Consider the following 24,296-nt stretch of genomic DNA (forward strand, 5'->3'; position numbering starts at 1 on the left):
ATGGGCACCGGTTCATATCCCAGTGGCTCCTCTTATGATCCAGCTCTCTGCTATGGCCTGGGAAAGCAGAAGATGGCCCAAGTGCTTGGGCCCCTGCACCTGTGTAACTTTACCTGTCAAGTAAATAAATAAATCTAAAACAAACAAACAAACAAACAAACAAACAAAAAACCTCATATATCCAGCTCTACCATACCCTGCAAGGACAACCGGATAGAAACACACACACAGGTTGGCTGGGATGGGATATATGTAGGGAAAGAGCATGCACTTGGCGTGCGGGGGCCATGAGTAACTCTACACATCAGGTGATCTCTGGAGACTCCATTCTACGTAGATAAGGACTGGATGTAACAGCCCTGTGATTGGCCTGGAAACCATGGCTTCTTAAGCTCTGATGATCCCACTCCATGATCTGCGGCTCTCCTAACACCTGGGGGAATCTTCAGCCAGCAGGGGCTGCCCTGTAGAGGTGTGAGCTCTGTGCCTGCGGGGGAGGGCTCCGTGGATTAGGTAAGACACTGGATGGGGTGACCCCCAGGTCCCTTCCAAATCTGGGTTTATAGTCACAGGTTTTGTTCCCTTGTGTGTGTGCCTTTTCTGTTTGTATTTATTTGGTCTACTTGAAAGGCAAAGTGATAGTGACAGTGAGAGGAGGAGAGAGCGATCTTCCACCCAGTTCCATTTCATAAATGTCCACAACTGCCAGGGCTGAGCCAGGCACAAGCCAGGAACCTGGAACTCCATCTCAGTCTCCCACGTGGTCAGCAGGGGCCCAAGCATTGCAGCCATCAATGGCTGCCTCCCACCATGCGATGGGGAAGGGTTGTAGCTGGGACTAGAAGGAACGCTGGGTATGCGATGTCGGCCCTTACAGTCCCAGGTTAAATGAATATTGTTCTCTAGTGTCAGACATTGGGAACCCGTAACTTCTAGTCCTTTCTTACCCTTCACGGGAGAGGGCCCCCTGCTTCTGCCAGGCAGATGGCCTACCCCGGAATGCTGTGGGAACAGTCCGAGTGGACTGGCGCAGAAAGACCTAGGAGGCTGTCCCGGCTCTGCCTTAGCTGGGCAAATCTCGCACCTGCTCTGTGTCCTCTTTGTAAAATTCACCTCTCTCTGAGAAAGACACGGCGATTACCCCCCACTTTACGGAGGCGGGGCTCCAGCCCAGCCTGTGTGGCTCTGGGGCCGGAGCTGTGCGTCCCAAAGACGCGCTCCTGGGGTGGACACGGACATGTGCGGTAGTCAGAGGGACGACCCGGTACAACGGACGCGCGGGAAGCACCCGGAACAGAGGCTCAGTGCGACTCAGTGCGCGGGAACCCGGGGCGGGCACGAACCGAGCCGCCCTGCTCTGCAGGCGGCCGCTGCGGTCCCGCCCCCCGCGGCGAGGCCAGGCGGGAGGCCGGGCAGCAGCCGCGGCGGCCCCGGTGTACACTCCTCTCGCGCTTCGCTGCAAGATCGCCCCAAAAAGCCGTATTAAATAAATAAAAGAAAATTCAGCAGATGGGAACATGAATCAATGGAAACTCCCATATGAGTGCAAAGATTTATGTCAAAAAACAAAGCATCAACATCTGGGAGCTGCCGCGGCTCCTCTTGGCTGCTCGCTTGGAATGCATTCTCAGGGTCGCTTTCCGCCTCTTTCCGGCCCTGGGCGAGGACCGAGAGAAATAAAGAATGAAGCCCATTAAAATCAGTCATTTTTAATCAGAGACGAACGCTGTTTTCCCCCTCAAGGCTGGAAGGGAAGCGAAGCAGGCCGCGGGGCTCCGGGCTCGGGCCCGGCATCGCGGAGAGACAGAGCCCCCTGCCGGACGCCGAGGGCCGCCGCTCCCCCGGGTCCGTCCCCTTGGGACTTCGGCGCGGCGGCCCAGACGCACACCCCAGCGCCCACCGCACTGCGGCCCGCGGCGCCGAAGCCCCGGCCGTCACGTGGGCGGGAGCCAAGCCCGCCGCCGCCAAGGAGCTCATCTGGCCAGGGAGAAAACCTGGGCGTGGGCTCCCCTACTTTCGAGGAAGGCAGGCGACGACCAGCGGCGAAAGAGGAACCGGGGCTTTTGCAAACCTTAACCCTCAGACGCGGCCACCTAGGGGTTAAGGGCGCTGGATCTGATGTCTGAGTTCAAATCCCAAATGCCAGGGCCAACTTCGTGACCTTGAGCAAGCTGACCTCCGGAGAGGGTTTCATCATCCGAAGAACGGGAGTAACAGCACCAGGCTCCTAGGAGGGTTGTGAACAGTGACTAAAGACGTGCTCAGTGCAGTGCACACATACACAGCCTCGAACAAATGCCAGCTGTTACTAGGAAACAGGCTCCAGGTCTCATCCTAGCCTACCAGGCTCTGTGACCTCTATCCCTGGGCTCCAGCCATGTGAAGCATGTTCCCTTCTGCTTCAGGGCCTTTGCATGTGTGGTTTCTGCTGCCGGGAGGACTCTTTCCCACCTCCTGCTTCAACCCAGTGTCACCTTTGGGCCTCGGCTTATTTGTCACAGCATCCCAGAGACTCTTTCAGATGTCTCCCTCCCTCAAAGTGTAGCCTTCCCTGCTCTCAGCTGCCACAGCAGCCTGGGTTTCTTCTCTTTGCTAACAGTGACCCAGTGGAAATGTCTCATCAACTGTGCTATGCTTAACATCTGTCACCCCGGGACAGCTCACTCTAGCCACTGCCCAGTTGCAGCACCCCAATGCCCCGGACAGTGACTGGCAAACTTGGTGGGGGGGTGGGGGTAACAGCAGACTCCGAGGCCTTGGATCCATACCTTCCAGCAACAAACATGTGTTCACTGAGTGTCTGCATGCCAGGTCTTGTGTGGCATGCCAGCAACATTAAGCAAACATAATTCTGTCTCTGACCTGATGGAGCTCACAGTGCAATGGCAGGGACAGGCATATAAACAGATGACAACACAGACAGAGTGGAGACAGCAGTCAGGCTACGTGTGAGTGTCCACAGTGAGGACAGGGCACTCAGCTGCGTGTTATCGGTGAACGAAGCCCAGTGCCCTGCCTGCATAATCTCACTAACGCTCACAAGTATTAGGCCCATTACCATTCCTGCTGTACAGATAGGGATCAAGAAGTTAACTTTCAGGGCCAGGACTGTGGCGCAGCAGATAAAGCCACTACCTTCGACGCAGGCATCCCATTTGGGTGCCAGTTTGAGTCTTGGTTGCTCCATTTCCAATCCAGCTCCCTGCTAACGTGCCTGGGAAAGCAGTGGAACTTGCTCCAAGTCCTTGGGAATCCTGCACCCACATGGGAGACCCAGAAGCTCCCAGCTCCCAAGCAGTCCAGCTCCAGCCATGGTGGCCATTAAGGGAGTGAACCAGCAGATGGAAGATTTCTGTCTCCCTCCCTCTCTGTAACTCTGCCTTTCAAGTAAATAAATCTTTTAAAAAGTTAACTTTCCTTGGATCACAAAGCTTATAATGGCAGAAGCAGGATTCAAACTGGGCTGTGCTGAGTCAGAGCCAGAGCTAGGAGCTACTTGGCCATGCTGCCTCCGAGCAAAGAGTGGTGAGGTTCCCTTCTTGCTCAGGGGCCAGTTCTGTGCTGGGTGACAGCGGGGCACTGCCCCTCCCAGCTTCCTGCCAGTAGGAACACCAGCCCCTGGGAGCAGAGGGTGGCAAAGGGGACCCACAGTGGCTCAGCTAAAAACAGGAGTGCATCTGGCTTCTGTTGCTGCTAACCCCCACCCAGAGGGAGGCCCCCAGCCTGAGCTGCTCACCGCCCTAAGGGTGTTGCTCTCCCCTTTCACAGCCACCAGGAAGCTCCAGTGCTCCTGCCGCCTCTTCGCCCCTCACCTCCCTGGGGCCTGTTTCAAAGGATGTTTCATCCTCCATTCACTGTCTCAATGGCAGCCCTGCCTGCCCCGGAACCCCAGGAGTCAGCCAGCACAGGGTTAGGGGTACCAGTGAACTTCCTCGGGTCCTCTCTGCCAAGGCCTGGCTGAGGCCAGGTGGGCATACCTTTGAGGATTCTGGACCACCTGTATTTTTCAGGCCCCCCCCCACCCTCAGCTCCCAGAAAGTGTCATTTTGTGCCCGCATCTGGAGAATTGTGACAGGTGGATCTGAGCTCACCCCAGGACATCCAATGGAAAAGTCTAGCAAGTGAGATGGGGCTGCAACTCAGGAAGGAAGTCATGGGTTAAGTAACTGTCTGCTTTATTGAGTCCTTTCTGTGTGCCAAGCACTGTGTTAATGAGGTACTTTACCTGTGCTCCATTTCACAAATGGGAAATTGAGGCCCAAGGAATAATTCAAGTCTCTTTCACAAGTTCGCCCAACTAGAAAGCAGCGGGGAATTCAAACCCAGGCCACTAGGACTCCAGAACCCAGGACCCTAACGGCTATACTCTCATCCAGGAGTCAAGGACACAGAAGGGAACGGACGTGTGGGCACGACTCGTGCTAGGGTTCAGAGAGAGGAAGGCGCAATGACACACACAGAAACGCGGCGGGGAAGTAAGCAAGGGAAGCTGGAGAGGAGACAGATTCAAGGCCTGCAGCAAGAGGGAGATTTTCACAGCACCTGGTGACGCGCTGTGTGTGGAGCTGACTGGCATCTTTAGGGTATTGGTGCAGATACGAGAAATCCAGGAAGCAAGTCAGGGTCAGAGGGCTCCCTCTGGGTCCCAGCAACATCCTGCCCTTTGGGGTCTGCCAGATCCCTTACCCCATGCTAGAAAAATCGAGTCAAAAAACAGCTTGGATAAGTGTCCAATGTTTGTACTCAGTGTCAAAAAGCAGGTGGAAGAAGGCAGAGAAGAGTCTGAGCCGAGCCTGAGTCCATGACTTCTTCCGGGGATGGCTTGGAGAAGGGTCAACAGAACGAAGGAGACAGGAAGGTGGGGGCTTGTGTGGAAGATTCAAGGGGCGGACGGTCACCCGAGGCGAGTGCTCTGGGTCCAGGAGTCTGACCGAGCAAAGGCCCACAGGTAGTTAATGAGGTGTGTTCTGGGGATCCTAGCGACCCTGGTGTCAGATGGACAGGGACGGAAGCCCTGAGGCAGGGCAGAGAAGCAAGGGGGTCCTGCAGGAATGGAAGGCAGGCTGTGCATTGATCGGGAACTCTGCAAGGAGGAGGAAGGAACAGAATGGCAGCTGAGAGGGGCAGGAGGATGAAGTAAGGATTTTCCTCCGAGGTAGGAAAGGCCTGTGTGTGCTCCACAACCGAGTGCGAGGAGCCTGCCGTGGGATGGATGCTTCGGCATGAGGACTGGGATAATTACAGAGACTTTTCTAGAAGAGACAGGAAGGGAATGGGACTGAGAATGCAGTTTGGCCTTAGAACAAAGAGAAGAGACAGACCTCTCCAACTGAGCCTGTGTCCTTGTCATTTCCTCTAAATCATAACCATTTGTTTGTACTGTGTGCAACTAACGTCCAGTGGTACGCACAGCTGCTGTCAAGCCAGATTCCCCCTCCTCCCAGACGGCTGCTGTTTATGGCCCACGCGTCTGGCAATTTAAATGTCTTACCTCATGAGAAGTGCACGCTCGTCATTCCCATCTTACAGATGAGGAAACCGAGCAAGAGCCATCATAATGAACTTGACCAAGGTGACCCAGCCGGCAAGTGGGAGGGCCATGTTGGACGCCAGACAGTCCCACTCCAGAGCTCCTGCCCTTGCGTGCTGCTCCCGGGCACCTCACAGTTGCAAATAGCCCCTAGTGCAGCACTAGAGTGGAGACAGCCCGTGGCAGGGGTCTGCCTTTAGTACTCCTCTGCAGTGGGAGCGCTTTCAGTAATGAAGAGGTCATTTCCTCTTCACGTCTCTTTTCAGTTCAGGGGTCGAGTCCCCCAGAGCTCGGCATGCTCCCTGCCAGCAGGCTCTCCCACACTCAGGTATAAAATGCTGACCACCTGACCAACCCCACACCCCTGCAACTAGCAGGTTTTCTGTGACACGTTCTTTTAAAAATAAATGAAACAGGCCGGCGCCGCGGCTCACTAGGCTAATCCTCCGCCTAGCGGCGCCGGCACACCGGGTTCTAGTCCCGGTCAGGGCACCGGATTCTGTCCCGGTTGCCCCTCTTCCAGGCCAGCTCTCTGCTGTGGCCAGGGAGTGCAGTGGAGGATGGCCCAAGTGCTTGGGCCCTGCACCCCATGGGAGACCAGGAAAAGCACCTGGCTCCTGGCTCCTGCCATCGGATCGGCGCGGTGCGCCGGCCGCAGCGCGCCGACCGCGGCGGCCATTGTAGGGTGAACCAACGGCAAAGGAAGACCTTTCTCTCTGTCTCTCTCTCTCACTGTCCACTCTGCCTATCAAAAAAATAAATAAATAAAAAATAAATGAAACAAAACAGTTGCATAAGCAGTTTGCTTACTTTTCTAATAAAAGTCCCACTAACACAAAGCAAAGAGCTGGGCCCTGTGCTGAGGGGGTGACTCAGACTCTTTATGACGAAGGTGAGGTCACTGGCCTGGAGGGACAGAGTGAAAAGAAGAGCTCGATCCACCCCCGTCGATTCCCACACAGCAGCCCAGCCCTTGCTGGATCTCTGGCTGCCCAGCTGAAATCCTGAGTCCCAGGCCCTCAGAACACAGTCCAGACATCTGGGGGCTAAGAGGTGTTTACCACCTGGGCCCAACTACCACCCAAGACCATCATCACACGCCCCCTCCCCACCCCTAGCTACTTATTTATCTGAAAGGCAGAGTTACAGAGAGGCAGAGGCAGAGAAAGATGCAGGAAGAGAGGTTTTCCATCCATTGGTTCACTTCCCAAACGGCCGCAGTGGCCAGAGCCGATATAAAGCCAAGAGCCTGGAGCTTCTTCCGGGTCTCCCTCATGGGTGCAGGGGCCCAAGGACTTGGGCCATCTTCTATTGGTTTCCCAGGCCATAGCAGGGAGCGGGATGGGAAATGGAGCAGCCAGGACTCCAACCAGTGCCCATATGGGAAGCCAGCATCGCAGGCAGCAGCTTTACCCGCTATGCCAACCCCAGCTCCAGTGATCTTAAGTGTACTCCGCCTTCCCTGCCTGAATTGTGCTTCCCCGTCCTCTTCTTCCCCTGGCTAGTGCCGAGTCCTCAGCACTCAGATTTGCTTAGGGCGATGCCGCTGCTTCTAAGAAGTCCTCCTGAATTCCATGTCTAGACCGTGGGCCTCCCCAGTGTGTACCCCTAGCACCCTGTACCTCCCCACCACAGCACCTGCTCATCTGCAATGAACCACACTTGCCAAGTACTACTCATGACCTTGAGTAGTCCTCTTTCATACCGATTCTAGGCTGGCCTCGTGAGCTGCGTTAACCAACGAATTCTAGAAGCGATCCTGCGTGGGTTCCTGGCCTGAAGCCCCTGGCAGCCTCCACTTTTGTACCTGCGCAAGCCCAAGCCACCACTGAAGTTCAGCTTCCCAGCAGACAAGCAGAGACCACCCGAGACGGAGAAAGGCCCAGCCTTTCCGGGGCCCTCGCTGAGGGTGCGTGATTCCAGCTCCAGCGGTCATCTGAGACCAGCAGTCAGGTCGCAGGACAATGAGACGCAATGGCTGTTTTAAATCACTACATCTTGTGATGCAGCAACCAAAAAACTAAAACATCACTCTCTGGTTTCATTGCTTACTGGCTTTTTTGCCTGCTACACTGTTTTCTTCTGTGAAGGCAGGAACTACATCCACCTTTTTAAAGTATTATACTTGTATACTCTAGACCTGCTGTAGCAACAAATGTACTCTTAAGTATCTGATGAATGCAAATTAAGAATGGCTACAAAAACAAAGGCAACAGTGAACATCTGGGACACTGCCAGTGGTGTGAGTACACCACAGGTGATGACCTGCACGCCTGGACATCAAGTTCCCAGTGTAAGACAGGCACTCACCTTAGCAGAGGGATTCAGTAACCTTGACTGGGGCCATACTCAACAACACTGACCCCGGGGGCAGGAGAAGACAAAGGCTGATGGTTCAAATAAAGCTGAAAGGTAAAGGGAACAAAGTGCCATTCCTGCCAGTGCTCCTGTGGGCAGCACTGAACAGGTGAGCTTGCACCAGGGAGGCCTCCAGCTGCCCTCACCACCTGCCCCTCACGCAGTGCTCTGTTGGGGTTCTCAGAGACGCCACCATGCCATTTCACACACGGGACAGCTGCCTTAGCCTCTCCTTCAAAACCCTTCAGCCAACTCTAGCCAGGAGCACCCTCAAGGAATGCATGCATGTGGAATGAACGCATCTCCACTCAGACAAGTAAATGCCGAGTGGGGTCTGGTGTTCTTGGCTGTAATCACCAACAGCACAAGGTGTCCAGTCAAGTCTGCCAGATGACAGTTTACGTCAAGACCTATGTGGGCCACACAGTGGGAAAATGCCATCCCTGTCCAGAGGACAAGAGAACTGGGGAGACTGGAGTTACACAAATGAGATGATTAAATCAAAGGACAGAATATGATTACTGCTAAACTGTGCAGTCGGAAGTGAAGTGCTATAGGAACTGGGAAAAGCAGGCAGTGGGGGAGGGCTCAGACAGGCTTCACTGAGGGGCTGGGATGGGGCTGAGCCCTCAAGAGTGAAACCCCCTACAGACAGGCTGAAAGGAAGAGGAGGAATAGAGCTGAACCCATGTTTGCTATTTTATTCGGAAGCAGCCACACAAAGAGATTGAAAGGTGGCTGTCCCAAAGCAAGGCTATTTCTGCAGAGTTCCCCAATATTCAGCCTTCTATCTTACTGTTTCCCCTGCCTTTCTCATCCACCTGGCAAACTGATACCCATGAAGGCCCAGCTCCAAGGCACCCACTTTTCTAAGGCATCCCACGGTGTGCCCACGGCTATCTATTACATTTGCCTACTCACCTCCACTATAGTGACCAGAAACAGATTTATTAGGTTCTTACTACATGCCAGGAATTGTGCTCGACACTTTTAACGTATTAAGCCTCACAACGACTGCCATCCACTTTACAGATGGAGAACCGGAGTGCACAAGACATCGCTAGGAGGCTAAGTCCCAGACTGGTGGGGCTCAGGAGCCTCTGCACTATGTGTTCCCGAAGGCCACAAATGTTCTGGATTCATCTGCCTGCTCGGATTCTAGGATAGCGGCTGACATACGGCTCAAAAATTCTCTATCAGGCGACCAGTGCGGTGGCTTAGCAGGTAAAGCTGTTGCCTACAGATCCAGCATCCCATATGGGTGCCGGTTCAAGTCCCAGCTGGTCCACTTCCGACCCAGCTCCCTGCTCATGTGCCTGGGAAAGCAACCAAGTGCTTGGGCCCCTGCATCCATGTGGGAGACCCAGAAAAAGCTCCTGGCTTCTGGCCTGTGCTGCCATTTGTGGAGTGAACCAGGGGATAGAAGACCTCTCTCTCTGCCTCTCTGTAACTCTGCCTTTCAAATAAAAAAAAAATTTAAGTAGCTTCTATAAAATACAGAAGTACTTTGAAAACAATTTTTAAAATTCTGTAACAAGCACTGCAACGTTCAGACTGGACGCCTCGGCCTCCAAGGAGGTACCCGCAGCAGACACTTCCACCCCCCAAAGGCCACGTACCTGGCAAGAGAGGAAGCCTACCCCTGATAGGTGAATTCGAGTCATTTACTTCACCGGTTCCAAAGGGGTCAAAGAGGAATTATTCTTTCCCACAAAACCCCACACTCTGGGACACTACACTGCCTGGGACTGAAGATGAGGGGGCGTGCGGGGTCCGCGCCTGCTGGGTGGGGGAGGAGGCTCCTCTCGCGGATTTTGAGGGGAGCCATAGTCGCCCTCTCTCGGGCCTGGAAGGGCCGGCTGAGGCCACGCCACCTGACACCGCCGTGGCGCACAAAGCAAGAGCCGGCCGGAAGCTGCAGCTTTCAAAACCCGGGCGGGCCCGGCCCCGCACCTCCGACGCGAAGCTCGGCCCACCGAGGCTGGCTGAGACCACCTCCGCAACCTCGCGGGGCCCTCTGGCGTCACCGGAGCCGCTCCGCCCCGCTTCCCCACGGCCCTGCTTCCGGGGCGCTCTGCACCGCCGCCCGGACCCCGGCCGCAGCGCGCTCTGCGCATTCCTGTGGGGACGCCAAGGGCAACCCACACCCGCGCGGCCGGCGACCTCCCGGCCGGAACACGCCCACAGCCCGCACTTCCTCTCGCCCAGCGCCGTCCTTCCGGCCGGGCTCCTTTCTAATTGGCTGTCTGAGAGCTTCCCCGGGGACTCGGCCGCTCGGGACACCACGCTGGCCGCTGGAGTCGCTGCCCCGCGGCGTGGCCACACGTCTTCGGCTGCGAGCTCTCCGTGGTGCCGGTGACATGTGGCGCCTGTCAGGACTGCTGGGCCGAGGTAAGGGGCGTGGGAGCGGCAAGGCGGCAGATGCTGAATTGGAGCCAGGGCTGCAGGAAGACGCCACAGCGCCAGTGGGCGGGGCTAGGGCCACGGGGTGGGGCATTAAGTGGGGGCGGGGCTTCTGCGAGGATCAGCTTTGCATGGGTGGGAGGGGCTAAGGAAAAGGGGAGGGACTTAGGCGCCAGGAGGTGGGTGGAGCTAGTGGGAGGGGGAGAAGTCAGGTGTGGAAACCGTGGGCCGATCCGATGGAAGACCGCGAGAGGCGAGTGGAATAGGAAGCCAGTGAGCAGAGGAAGGGTTCAGACCTTGCTCCAAGCACTGGACGAGACTCTGTGTATGAATATGTGGTCATAGAACTGTGGTTGCCAGCCACAGGAGGGCATCAGTCACATGGGGGAACTTTATCTACATGTGGATGCTCTACCCTAAAGGGCCCAGGTTAACTGGCTCTGGGTGGCACCCTAGAATCTGGGCAGAGACTTGCACGTATATCTTTGTTCAGGAACCATTGAGGAAGTGGGCACCAGTGCTGCCTGGGTTCCTGGATAGAACTTGGGTGCAGGTCTGAGGGGAGATGGTTGCCTGAGTCCTGTTCCTGTTGAGGTGACTGATCCTTTTCGCACTGCACAGCTCTTCCCCGCCTGCTGGGATCTGACCTTCAAAGTGTGACTCCTAAGTCTACCAGCCCAGATGGGCCTCAGGCAGCTGCCTCCACACTGCTGGTCCCTGTGCCCAGCTTTCAGCGGTAAGACACTGCCATTCTACCACCTGACTTCTCTTTGCCCCCGTGTGGGACAGAACTTGACAGCCCCTCATTGCATCATCTAGGTCGCGCACCCATGGCCCGGGCACAAGACAGGGTCCAAGGAACCATGGGTGGAAGGATGCTTTCCACTGGATGTCTGCTCGTGTCTCGCCCAACACTCTGTGGGATGCATTATCATGGGTAAGGCATCCCCAACTCTCCTTGACTTTTGGTGTGAATTAGAATGATCCTGAGGCAAGCAGTATGGCACAGCAGGTTAAACCACTACTTGGATGTCCGCATCCCATCTTGAAATATATGGTTTGAGTTCTGGCTACCCCACGTACTTCCAATCAAGCTGCCTGCTAATGTCCCTGAGAGGTACTTGGGTTCCTGTCACTCATGTGGCTTAGCTCCTGGCCTAGCTTAGCTCTTGAAGGCACTTGAGGAGTAAACCACCAAATGGAAGATCTCTCTCCCTCTCTGTCTCTCCCTCTATGTTTGTCACTTTGCCTTTCAAACATACATAAATCTTTAAAGAAAAAAAAAAAAAAAGAATGGTCATATATGAAAGTATAGCCTGGTTTAGAAACAGGAACTAGGGCATCATTGCGTTCATACAACAGATGGCATTTGAATGTATTCGTGGAGTCTTTGCCACCACTCCTCCTCAAATATGTACTTATTTCTCATTTAATTCAGTAAACATTCACTTAACACCGTCTCTGAGTCAGGTGTTCTTGCTAGGCACCAGGGACATAGCAGAGAACAAGGAAGATTTATTTCTTGCCTTCACGGAGCTTACAACAAATAATAGTAACTAGCATTCGTTATTCATGTAAAGTATGATACATTCATTATCTTGCTTGAGCCTTATAAAAATCTTGCAAGGAAAACAAAATCTTCATTGTTTAAAAGATTTATTTATTTGAAAGGCAGAGTTAGAAAGAGAGAGGGACAGACAGAACGTGATCTTCTGTCACTGGTTCTCTCCCCAAACAGCTGTAAGAGCTGGGACTGGGGCAGTCTGGAACCAGGAACCTGGAACTCCATCCGAATCGCCCACGTGGTGGCCCAAGCACTCAGGCCATCTTTGCTGCTTTCCCAGCTGCATTAGCAGGGAGGTGGATCAGGAGTAGAGCAGCTTGCACACAAAGTGGCACTCACAGGGAAAGCTGGCGTCACAGGTGGAAGCTTAACCCCCTGTACCACACACTGGCCCTGTATAGTTTTCATTAAAAAAAATAACTTTTTATCTTGTTGAAAGGTAAGAGAGAAAGAGAGATCGTCCATTCACTGGTTCAGTCCTCAAAATGCCTGCCATCCAGGCTGGGCCGTGTGGGGGCCAGCGGCCTGGAACTCTGTCCAGCTCTCCCTGTTGGGCGGTAGGGCCAAGCTCTTGAGTCATCATCTGCTGCCTCCCGGGGTGCATTAGCAGGCAGCTGTATTTGAAGCAGAGTAGCTGTGACTTGAACAGGCACTCCTCTGTGGGGTGCAGGCATCCCAAGAAGCAGCTTAACACAATCTTCATTTTTTTATTAAAGATTTATTTATTAATTTGCACACAATCTTCATTTTTTTATTGAAGATTTATTTATTAATTTGAAAGAGTTACACAGAGAGAGAAGGAGAGGCAGAGAGAGAGAGAGAGAGACATCTTCCATCCACTGGTTCACTCCCTAATTGGTCACAATGGCTAGAGCTGTGCTGATCCGAAGCCAGGAGCCAGGAGTTTCTTAGGGGTCTCCCACATGGGTGCAGGTACCCAAGGACTTGGGCCTTCTTCTACTGCTTTCCCAGGCTGTAGCAGAGAGCTGGATAGGAAGCGGAGCAGCCAGGACTCGAACCGGTGCCCTTATGGGATGCCAGCCCTGCAGGTGATAGCTTTACCCGCTCTGCCACAGCACTGGCCCCCATCAGCCCACTTCTTAAACACCATAACTGGATTAATTTCCCACCCTCCTAGAAACAGATGCTTAAGACTTTGAGGGTTAAAGTCCTGCATGAGTTCCAGAGCCCCACAGCAGTAGTTACTGTATTTATTTCTCTGTGTGCTTGGGTTTTGTCTTTCTCGATGCAATACAGGAACCTCATGCCAGCAGAGACTTTGTCTGATTTGCCTTTTGTACACAGTGCCTGTTGCAACAAGCAGCATGGAGACAGAAAACCTAGCAGTCAGTGGGATGAGCGTGAGCTCAGGGCTTCCTGCCGACCTCGCAGGGAAGAGACACGTTGAGCACGCCTACACCTGTCACTGTGTGTGCTGGTGCCATCGCTTGGTTGTGCCAGACTGCAGAGGGTCCATTGGGGAGCACTGAGCGTGGCTGCATGTGTGGCTAAGCCCCAGTGTGCCACGTGATCCTGGTGCCTGCCTAGACTTTGTTTATTCAGTCCTGCACTCAGGCATTTGCTTGGCCTCTGCTGTTTCTTAGCACTGTGGTGAGCACCAGGGGAGTGCTGGTGAGCAGGTCATACACGGGTCCTGCCCTCCTCGTGCTTAGAGGTGAACAGGAGTAACAGACCTTGGATGAAGAATGACTGTAGAGAGGATAGGTTAAGTGCGGATGCCATCAGGGCTCTGGGGAGAAGTTCAGTGTTGTAAGAGTACGTAGTGGGGAGCTGGCCCGGCCAGGAGCCAGGACAGGCTTCCGGAGGAAATGATCTTTGATCTGAAGACTGGGTCTGGAGCTCTGATGAGTGGCAGACCGGGTCCCTAAGGTACTGTTTTCCCCAGGGCACGCTGGCTGTGCTGGCCCTGCAGCTGGCCAGGCAGATCCACTCCCAGGCGTCCCTGCCTGCAGGACCGCGGCGGCCGGAACACTGCTCTTGGCGCAGTCCCCTGGACCGTTTCCTCCCATCCGCCCCGTGGCAGCCGCACTCCTGTGAGTTCTCAGCCCCAGGGGCAGCAGGGCTGGGCTGGGTGGCATCTCAGGACACACCTCAGGAAAAGAGCTCCTTGCCTTTCCTATCTGGAGTCAGAGGAAGCAGAACCCTGGGAAATTCTGTCCACCCACGGCGTGGCCACACCTGCCCCCTGGGTGTCCTTCCTTGCCTTCCCATCACCTCCTGTGGAGGGAGCCCGAGAGGTTCCGGCTACTGCAGATCCTGGGTGTGGCCTCCTGCCTCACCTTTAGCCAGTGAGGTCATTTTCTGGTCAGTTTTTAAGTCATTCATGAATAAGTAAGTGTTCATTAGAGATTGTTATAAGAGGCATGACACAGGAGCAGTATAGCCTAGTGGTTAAGGCTCTGGAGTCAGAGTCTAGGAACTGAAGCCCCAGGGGCCCTGTTTCCTGGTCTTGTGTCCCTGGACAAGTCACTTGCAACTGCCTTGTGCCTCAGTTCCCTCACCTGTAAAACAGGGGTAATGAGCCTCATGCCCAGTACTGCTCGTGAATGGTGACTCACTGAGTGCTGGGTAACTGTTACTGCACGTTCTTGTCCATCTTTCTGTGACTGTAACTGTTGCCATTGGACAAGGGCTAGGTGCTGCAGCTTCCACAGTGGGGAAGGTGGCTGCCTCCTGCACTGCAGAGGAGTGGCTTATGGGTAGGCTTGGAGGTCAGCAAAAGGATGGGCCCCTCGAGACCCCCGTGGAGGGCAGCCCTCCAAGGCCGTGAGGAAGGAGGAGGAGTGTGCAGGAAATGTCAGGGTTTTGCCGTTCTTCCTCGGGTCTCCAAAGCCTTGGGGAGGGTGAGCAGGCTGCACTGGTCCCTTCCTGACCTGCACACTCACGCTGCTCTTCCCAGCACTGCGGAGGCACATTCTCTCCCTCGCCAATGGCCCCACTCCCACTCCTGCTCCCGGGTACACTGGCCTTGGGGACAGGCAGGGCCCAGAAGAACCCTTGACTCGGCCCCAGAGGGTCTCCTCGCGCAGCCCTTTGGAGGCAGCTGGCCTCCAGGACCTCTCCGAGGAAGGTCAGTCTCCACTTGCTGGAACGGGGAGGGGAGCGGGGCGGGTGGACAGTGGTGGCTGGGAGCTCCCAGCTAAGGGAATTCCCATCATTCCCATGAGGCTGTGTGCCTTTAGGGTTCCTCAGGAGCCCGGCAGGACTGCTGGCTGGAGAGGCTGGGGAGACGGGGGAGCCGGCGAGGAGGTGGAGTGACACTGCCCCTGGCCCCTGGCTGGGTGTCGGCCTTTGCCTTGCAGGTCCCCGTGACTGGACCTTGCTCCATGCCAGCAGTAGCTCCGACTCCACGGCGACAGCAGCCCAGCCTGGGCCCCTGGGAGACAGGAAGGTACTGTCAACGCTGGCCACTCAGAGCCCCAGCTTTCCCCTGGGCAGGCCGCGGTCCCTGTGAGCCATCCCTTGAAGAGTCTTCGTGTTTGCTCCCCAGGAACAAGACACATCAACAGCTCTTCCACTTGAGGAGGCCGTGACTTCCATTCAGCAGCTCTTCGAGCTCAGTGTTTCCATCGCCTTCAACTTCCTGGGTAACTGGGAGGGCTGTGCCTGTAGGCAGGAGGACGGGAATGAGAAAGGGTACAGTCAGGGTGGAGAGTGGTTGAAATGAGAGACTATTTTCTCCCAGGTTGGTAGACCAGATGCTGGCTTGATGACATCGGAGATGAATTCTTTCTCAGATGTGTTCTGGCATTTTTTTTTTTTAAAGATTTACTTATTTGTTTGAAAGGCAGAATTACAGAGAGGCAGAGGCAGAGAGAGCGAATGGGAAAGGTCTTCCATCCACTGGTTGGCTCGCCAGATGGCTCCTACATCTGGAACTGAGCTAATCTGAATCCAGGAACCAAGAGCTTCTTCCAGGTCTCCCACACAGGTGCAGGGGCCCAAGGACTTGGCCCACCTTCTACTGCTTTCCCAGGCCGTAGCAGAGAACTGGATCAGAAGTACAGCAGCTGGGCACCCGAACCGGTGCCCATATGGGACTCCAGCACTACAGGCAGTGGATTTACCCACTACGCCACAGCACCAGCCCCAGCGTACTGCCTTCTTAAAATGCTCCTGGAGCCAGCGCTGTGGCGTAGTAGGCTAAGCATTCGCCTGCAGGAAGGGAAGCCGGGTGGAGGGGTGCAAGCAGAGGCCCTGGCAGGAGGGGCCACACAAGCAAAGGCTCCGAGGTGGAAATTGGCGCGCCCTGCTCCTTTCCTCTCTTCTTTTTGGCTTGGGCAGTAACCACAGCATGAGCTGAGTAGACTTCCCGGTCTCCACTCTCACATATTCCCATTCCCGGTCTCCTCATGGGACGAGGTGGACAGGGGCCAGCATTGTGATTCAGCAGGGTAAGCAGCTGCTTGCAGTGCCCGGCATGCCATATCAGAACGCTGGTTCAAGTCCACGGTGCTCCACTTCTGGTCCAGCTCTCTGCTGTTGTGCCTGGGAAGGCAGTGGATGATGGTCCAAGTCCTTGGCTTCCTGTTGCCCATGCGGGAGACCCAGGTGGAATTCCAGGCTCATGGCTTCAGCTTGGCCCGGCCAACCATTGGAGCCATTTGAGGAGTAAGCCAGTGCATGCAATCCCTCTCTCTCTCTCTCTCTCTCTCTCTCTGTGTGTGTGTGTGTATAACTCTGCCTTTCAAATAAATAAGTAAACCTTAAAAGAGGAGGAAAAAAAAAGCAAAATTAATGGCACCACCTGGAGCTGGCATTGAGGTGCAGAAGGTTAAGCCACCACCTGTAACACCCAGGTACATTCCAGTCCCAGCTGCTCAGCTTCCAGCCAACAGATGATGGTCTAAGTACTGGGGCTCGTGGGAGACCCAGATGGGATTCCTGGCTTCTGACCTGGCTGTTGTGGGCATTTGGAAAGAGAACCAGCAAATGGAAGATCTCTCTGTCCCTGTGTCTCCCTCTTTCTCTGATGCTATCCCTTTCAAGTAAATAAATCTTGAAGCAGTATCACCTGTACAAGTTAGGGTTTGCTGCAGCCTGATCTCACCCTGGCTACCTGAGTCACGAAATGAACCTGCTGGGGTCTGCCGACCACCAGATCTCAGGAAGGGTGGAACCTGTCGGAACCAAGCCGGAGGAGCCGTTTCCTTCCCTCGTCCCAGCCTGAGCAAGGTTTCCGCTCCTAAGAAAGCGTCTCAATGATTGGCACATTGATTGACAGCACTGTGGGCAGGGCTTTTCCCAAGAGAAGGAGGCTTGAATGGTTGTGTAGGAAGGCAGAACCCACGGATGTGTGGCACACCAGTGAAGTATTTGGAGGATAGAAATACGTGCCAGATGTCTTGCATAGAAAAGGAAGGCAGGAGCCCGGGTTCGAGTGAGAAGCCTGTGAGGGTCTGGCCGAGGACGTGGGGCAGCTCACGGAGGGGCTGTAAGTGTCCACGCCCTGTGCTTTCTTGCAGGGACAGAGAATGTAAGGAACGGGGACTACGCAGCAGCCTTTTCTTACTTCCAGAAAGCTGCGGACCGTGGCTACAGCAAAGCACAGTACAACGTGGGCTTGTGTCACGAGCGTGGGAAAGGCACCCCGAGGGACCTGAGCAAGGTATTGCGCTTTCTCCCCTCCCCAGGCCTGTCCACCGTGCTGGGCTGCCCAGAGTGTTCCCTGGAGATGAGTGGGGCTGTGGGGTGGCGGGAGGCCCCATTTCTCTCTCCTACTTGTTTCAGCCCAGCCCCAAGGGAAATGCAAGAAAGAAGCTCCCACCTTCTAGAAACTTAGAACTCAGGGAGGTCAGGGCTGGCCTGGCGTCTTTGCTGTGGTTTCCTAGTGCCTGGAACAGCGCCCTGGTGGATGGGTTAATGCGTTCTAAAGAGCAGGAGAAGTCACAGAGTTGCGACATACAGTGTGTTGCTAACAGTTGTGGAGACTGAAAAAGGGGCAGCGACTTCAAGTTCCTTAACAGTAGGGAACTGGTTCGTTACATTACGTGCTAGGTCTGTATTGGCAGGAAAAGACATCCCATGGTAGATTACAAAATAGTGTGCTATGATCCAGTCTCTCTCTCTCTGCACACAGGCACTTTGTGTGTGTGTGTATATAATGTTTACATGTATGCAAAGAGATTTGAAAGCTGTGCACTCAACAAAGAATCATTTTTAGAATTTCTTGGGATGTTATGTTTCTATTTTTAAATGCTGGCTTATCTATATTTTCTGACTCATCTATAATAATTACATATTATTTAATGAAAATAAAATTTCAGATTTCGCCCAAAGAGCAAGGCGCTTACAGAGTCACCGGTTGACTGGGTGTTTGCTCTGTGCCGTAGGCAGTCCTGTATTACCAGCTGGCTGCCAGCCAGGGCCATGGCCTGGCTCAGTACCGCTGCGCCCGGTGCCTGCTGCAGGGCTCCGCCTCGTCCTGGGACGCTGAGCGGCAGAGGGCCATGTCCATGCTGGAGCAGGCTGCGGACTCGGGCCTGAGAGAGGCAAGTGCCCGGGGCGGGTGTGTCCCGGGTATCCTGGGCAGGGGAGCCCGAAAGTGACCCAGCTGCCTTTTCCCTCGCCCTCGGCCACAGGCCCAGGCTTTCCTCGGGGTGCTTTTCACCAAGGAGCCGCACCTGGATGAGCAGAGAGCCGTGAAGTACCTGGGGCTTGCCGCCGACAATGGGGTATGCCATCTCAGCTGTCCAGGCTTGTTGAACAGGGTGTTGAGTCTGTGTGTGTCTAGTGGGGGTGGGACCGAGTGCGTCTGTGCTCCCCAGCAGCACTGGCTGCACTTGAAGCCTTAGCCCTGTCTGCTTACTGTGGGACCCATGGGTGGACCCAATAGTCGCCCAGCCTGCAGTCAGAAATGGTGCGAGAATCTACTCCAAAGATAAAGCCGAATGCGCAGAGCAAGGCTCCCGCCCTCTGCCCCGAGCCAGCTGTTACATGTTTACCAGCACACACTGCTCTGATGCCTTCCTGATCCGACCCTGTTTGCCCATCTTGAAACTCGGCATGGTAACACCTGCCTCACCTGTCTCCCGATTCCGAGGTTGTTGTGAGGATCAGAAACTACCTGAGAGAGCTGGTGTGAGAACCCTTTGTTAGCCGTGCATGCGGAACGTGCATCTGTACAGGTGCTGGCAGCCTTGGAAGTCAGAAGATGAGCAGGGGGCGAGGGCGAGGGCGAGGCTGGGCACTGGGGGTGGGGGACATGGGCACTGGCATTCAGGCGGCCTGACCCGGAGATTGCTCCATGGAGCATTGGTTCCTTGCGGTGGACAGATTGGTTTGGGGAGTACTGAGTTCAGCAGTGGTCTTGACTGCAGGAGCTCTCAGAGCGTTGTCACTGAACCCCCGAGAAGGCAGTCTGCTGTGCTGTCTTCCTCGAGTGTGTGTCACCAGGATGTTCTGAGTTGTGTCTGGAAGGCCCAGAGAAAGAAAGGGAGAGAGGGAGAGAGGTCTTCAACCATCCACTGGTTCACTCCCCAAATGGCTGCAATGGCCGGAGCTGAACTGACCCAAAGCTGGGAGTCAAGAGCTTCTTCCAGGTCTCCCATGCAGGTGCAGGGACCCAAGGACTTGGGCCATCATCTGCTGCTTTCCCAGGCCACAGCAGAGAGCTGGATCAGAAGTGGAGCAATCAGGACTGGAACTGGAATCCATATGGGATGCCAGCAATGTTGGTGGCGGCTTTACCTGTTATACCACAGTGCCAGCCCCAAGGCTTAGCCTTTTAAAGGAGCAGCACTTTTATGTTATTCAGGCTTCGCAGCCTCGCAGGCAGAGGTTCAAGAAGGCAGACAGGGCCTTTGGGAGGCTGCCCTTCCACCCTTGCCTTCTTGTGTTCCCCAGATAACGGAGCCTGGCTCCCAGGTTTCCCCATTACTGGGCTGAGTATTTCCTGCAGGTTTCACTTCTGCCTGTTTTAGCCAGCCTCAGCAAGAGCAGCCTCCACGCTACTCAGGCTGGCATCCTCCCGGGTGGAGGCGTCCCTGTGTCCCCCATGCTGGCGAGCTCTGGGCCTCTGATGTCTTATAGTTGACATCGCGGTATGGGCAGGCTCAGTGGGCCCTGGCCCTGCGTGGACCAGGCTTCAGCATGCCCAGCTCCATCTTCCCCCTGGCTGAGCATTCCAGTGTCCTGTGTGTGTGTGTGTGTGTGTGTGTGTGTGTCTGCGTCTGCCCACTTCTTCCCATAGGACTCACAGAGCAGGTACCACCTGGGGATTTGCTATGAGAAGGGCCTTGGTGTGCAGAGGAGTCTGGAAGAGGCTGTGAGATGTTACCAGCAGTCAGCAGCTCTGGGAAACCAGCCTGCCCAGGAGAGGCTGCGGACGCTGTTTGCCATGAAGGCAGCAGGTACTGATACACGTCAAAGCGAATAGGGTCCCTCCCCCGAGCTGAGTCCCCTGTGACAGAGTGGGCTGGCAGTATCCCTGGTCCCTTGTCATTTCCTGCCCCATTGATGGTGAAGAGCACAGCTTTTGGAATCAGACGAACCTGAGTTTTAATTCTTCGTGCCACTGAACTCAGACTGCACGTCTTTGACCCTGTAAAAACAAGGGTCATAGTGGTACCTAACTCGTTAGGTTGTCATGGGGATTAAGTGAGCTAACAATCAAGGTCTTAGCCCAGGGTGACACACAGCAGGTGGTGACTAAATGGAAGTTGGCTGGTGACTTTTAGGAGAGACGATGGCCTGAGACTGTCTGAACCACCCTCCTAGAGTTCGGAGAGTCCAGCTCAGGAATCACTGGACGGGGCTGGGTTCATGATGCCGGGAGGAAACAAGTCCTTTAAAAAGTCTTTGCTTGTGTTGGGCGTTTGGCCCAGCAGTTGCAACTCTGGTTGGGTTCCTCGCCTCCCGTTTTGGAGTACCTGGGTTCAGTGCCCAGCTCCACACCTGGCGCCAGAGCCCTCCTGCTAATGCACCCTGGGATCCGTGGTGAGGACTCACATGACTGGGTTCCCGCCACCCACGCGGGAGACCTGCACTGAATCCCTGGCTCAAGGGGGAGCTGTTGTAGGCATTCGGGGAGTGGGCTCTCTTGTCCTCTCTCCCCCTCTCAAATAAATAAATATATAACATTGGACTTTGCTGCAGAGTAGGCATTTGGGAATACAGCATGAGTAAGAGTGTCTCTCCTCTTTCGTAGCTCCGGGGCCCAGCAGCCTGGCAGTTACTGGGTTGAAGTCTTTCTCCAGCCCCTCCCTCTGCAGCCTGAACAGCTTGCTTGTGGGAGCCTCGTGCCTCCCACACGCCTCGAGCACGGGCAACCTCGGCCTCCTGTGCAGAAGCAGGCATCTCGGGGCCCCCAGCAGGACCGCCCCGTCCTTGGAGCGGAGTCTTCTAAGACTGGGTTTTGGCTAAGGTGAGGTCAGACACAGTGGCTAGTGCCTCTCCGGGCCCGGGGGCGGGCACAGGAAGTTGAATGACAAAAATAGGGTGTCAGTGTACTCCCCTGGGTGAACATTCCAGTGGCACCCAAGTCCCCAGGTTCAAGTGCGTAGCTAACAAATGACTTGGACCGTTTCCCCCACTTGACAGATGCGTTCACAGTCATTCCTGGTCTGTGCACCAGAGATTCACTCGGTGACCTGTGCGAAACTGCCGAGGGGTCCGGGACCCTGGGCCTCACCTCAGCCTTTGCCCTCGAGCAAACGGCTTCAGCTTTCCCCTCCGTGGGCCTCGGCTTCCTCCCACCTCGACTCTGCCGACACCAGATGCGTGTACCTCTGTGGTTCACAGGGTGACCTCGGGCAGGATTCAAATCCATGTCTTATTGTAGTAGTTGTGTGTTTATCACTGAATGTGACAGCGTGACCAGCCTACCCACCTGTAGCTTTACAGATGGCATGGCTTGGATGAAGCTAACTTAGAAAAGAAAGGGGAGGTAATTTAAAGAAAACCATGGCCTCAAGGTGAACACAGGTCCAGAGAGGCGCAGAAGTCGGGGGAGTGGTTCCATGAACAGCTGGAGCCCGGGGGGCCACAGTCGGGTCGTCCCTGAGACTGGCCCGGACCTTCGCCTTTGTTCATCCCCGGTAGAGAGAGTCCCGATCTTTCTCCTTGCCCTCTGACTGGGAGGAAGCTCTCCCTCCCTGACTGCCTGGATGTGTCTGCATCTGCTTGACTTTTTCAGACCTTCTCACTCCAGCCCTAGACAGAGCCTGTGAGTTCTCAGATTTCACCACTTGAGTCCCAACGAAGAGGCTGATTGTCCATCCACCTCCCAAAAACCTGAAGCACCTGCGCGGCACAGCAACCAAGAGGGAAGTGTGTGACGTCCCTGGCGGCCCTGACCTGACTTGCCGTACCGTGTCCTCGGTTGTAGACCACGGACAGTGGTATGTGCCCTCCTGCCGTGCAGGACTGACCTGATGCAGACACCTGTGTGTCTGCAGAGCACGCCCCGGTGCCCACTCAGCCCGCAGAGGCAGTGGGCGGCCCCGGGTGTCAGGAGGCCAGGAGGGGGACCTGGGCCGCCCAAGGTTCCCCTCCACGGGCTCACGCTGCGATCTTAGGCGCAGGCATGACTCTCATCCTCCCGACGTGAGAGAGGACCTGGAGTCCAGCACCAGGCGCCTCGGAGCCAGACAGGGGATTGTGAGTGCTTGTTTGAGAAAGGTGTGTGGAATCGTAGGGGTGTTTAATAAAGCAGAGATCGGATTATCTCATCATTCTTGCCCTTGAGCGTGTTGGGGAGAGCCAAGGAGATGGGCAGGGGATGCTGAAAGCCGAGGCTCCGTCCTCCTCTCTAGACTCTCCATTAACCAATTTAAAGGGTCTTAAAAGCTTTTCCAAGAGAGAGACTTAGAAAAAAATGATTTCTGAGTCAACGCTAATGACTCCAATTACTGAATTTGTGAATAGCTCTGTTCCCTGGCTTCTGGATATTAGCCCAAGTTCAATAGCATAGATGTGGTTGAGGGTGGGGGGTGGGAGGGACCGCTGGAATGGGAAGGGCCAGCCCCCTCAGCCAGTACAAGAGTGGCAGCATTCCAGGGCTGGGGCTGGGGGCCCGGTGGGGGGTTTGCACCTTTCTCCACCCCGACTCTCCCAACCTCACAGTGGTCCCTGCCACAGTTGGCCCAGCAGCTTCCGGCCACTGCTGGAGCGCCCAGCGCCTCCCTCGGGCCCTGGTCTCTTTCTGGGCCTACCCTGCACTCTGGCCTCACCCCCGCAGGGCCCCTCCCACAGCTGTCTCCTTCCGTGCCTATCCCAGTTCCCTAGCCTTTAGCGCAGTGCCCAGTGGGGGGTGGGGCCCAGCATCTTCAGCAGCGCCGGGCGCTGATGTCTCTGCCAAAAAGGGGGCAGGGGGAGGTTTGTGGTCAGATAAGTTTGGGAAAGGCTGTGCTAGACGTCCCCTTTTATAGATTCACAATACACATCAGCATATTCAAGGTTCCAAGAAGTGCTACGGGGAAGAACCTGGTTAACCCTACGTGTCCCGCACCGCCAAGTCCAGCACGAAGCCTGTTCCCTCACAGATTGCCTGGCAGCCCCCGGCACCCTTGGGGGCTGTGTCACAGCCTGCCCTCCCCATGGAGCCCAATCCCCAGCCCCCACCCCCCACCCCCATTGTGCCTTTGGATTCTGTGATTGTGGCTTAGATCTGACCACACCTGAGGCCACGGGTGTCCTGTGCTGACGGCAGGTGCAGCTCCCGCAGTCACTGCTGAGTTAAACGCTGGTTCGCTTTGGGGAGCCAAAGCGGGGGTGGGCTGTTCTCAAGAGCTCCCATTTAGGACGGAAGGGCTTCCTGTGGAGAAGGCGGGCGAGCTGGGGGAGAGATGCTGTCAGTGCTGTCAGGGGACAAAGCCCTGGCTCTTCAGGCACTGCAGTCCTGACACAGCCCCAGGCTCACCAGCAGACCTGGAACTGCTCTGTGTTTGCCATGAGAATTCCGTTATTAATGACCATGATTAATGACTCGTCATTATGCCCCGAGAGGAGATGTGGGAGGAGGACAGGGAGGTGGCCTGGGTGAGAATGCTGGGCGCCCCAGTGTGGAGGCCTGGCGCCCTCGAGCTGGGACTCTGCGGAAGCCCCAGTGCCTGCCTTTCCCTGCATGGAGATCCGGGAGCCCTGACCCTGTGGCAGAGGGACCCTGTTTGGTCCCTTGGAGCTTCAGGGCCAGCCCAGTGCAGAGTGCTTAGCGGATGCTCAGTGAATAGTTGCAGTGAGTGAGAGTGATGGCAGGAGTCCCCTCCTCTCCACCCAGCGCCCAGCTCCACGCCTACCCAGCACGTAGTAGGTGCTTTAAATAGCAATGGATGAATCAAGGATTCACCCCCACCTTGTTCCTTGGACAACTTTGGACACTTAGAAATTGTCCAGTAAACACAAGGCATTTGCTGAAGCAGTGTTTCTGATCGTACCCCTTCTCCCTCTGCCCCCATTACATCGCACCCAGCACTGAGTAGG

General features: G+C 55.3%; 1 protein-coding gene across 1 annotated transcript; it reads left to right on the forward strand.

Moving 5' to 3' along the window:
* Positions 1-6,654: 6,654 nt before the first annotated feature.
* DELE1 (DAP3 binding cell death enhancer 1) lies at positions 6,655-22,546 on the forward strand. The gene is made up of 13 exons (XM_002710270.6): positions 6,655-10,279; positions 10,913-11,027; positions 11,111-11,228; positions 13,762-13,909; positions 14,776-14,946; positions 15,179-15,267; positions 15,367-15,463; positions 17,342-17,484; positions 18,209-18,367; positions 18,458-18,550; positions 20,068-20,227; positions 21,025-21,240; positions 22,012-22,546. The coding sequence occupies exons 1-12, from the start codon at positions 9,643-9,645 to the stop codon at positions 21,237-21,239; spliced, it is 2,145 nt and encodes a 714-aa protein (XP_002710316.3). The 5' UTR covers positions 6,655-9,642; the 3' UTR covers position 21,240; positions 22,012-22,546.
* The last annotated feature ends 1,750 nt before the right edge of the window (positions 22,547-24,296 follow it).

Source organism: Oryctolagus cuniculus, chromosome 6 (assembly GCF_051225735.1).
Source record: "Oryctolagus cuniculus isolate XC-2025 breed Fujian yellow rabbit chromosome 6, ASM5122573v1, whole genome shotgun sequence".
In the NCBI taxonomy this organism is placed as follows: Eukaryota; Metazoa; Chordata; class Mammalia; order Lagomorpha; family Leporidae; genus Oryctolagus; species Oryctolagus cuniculus.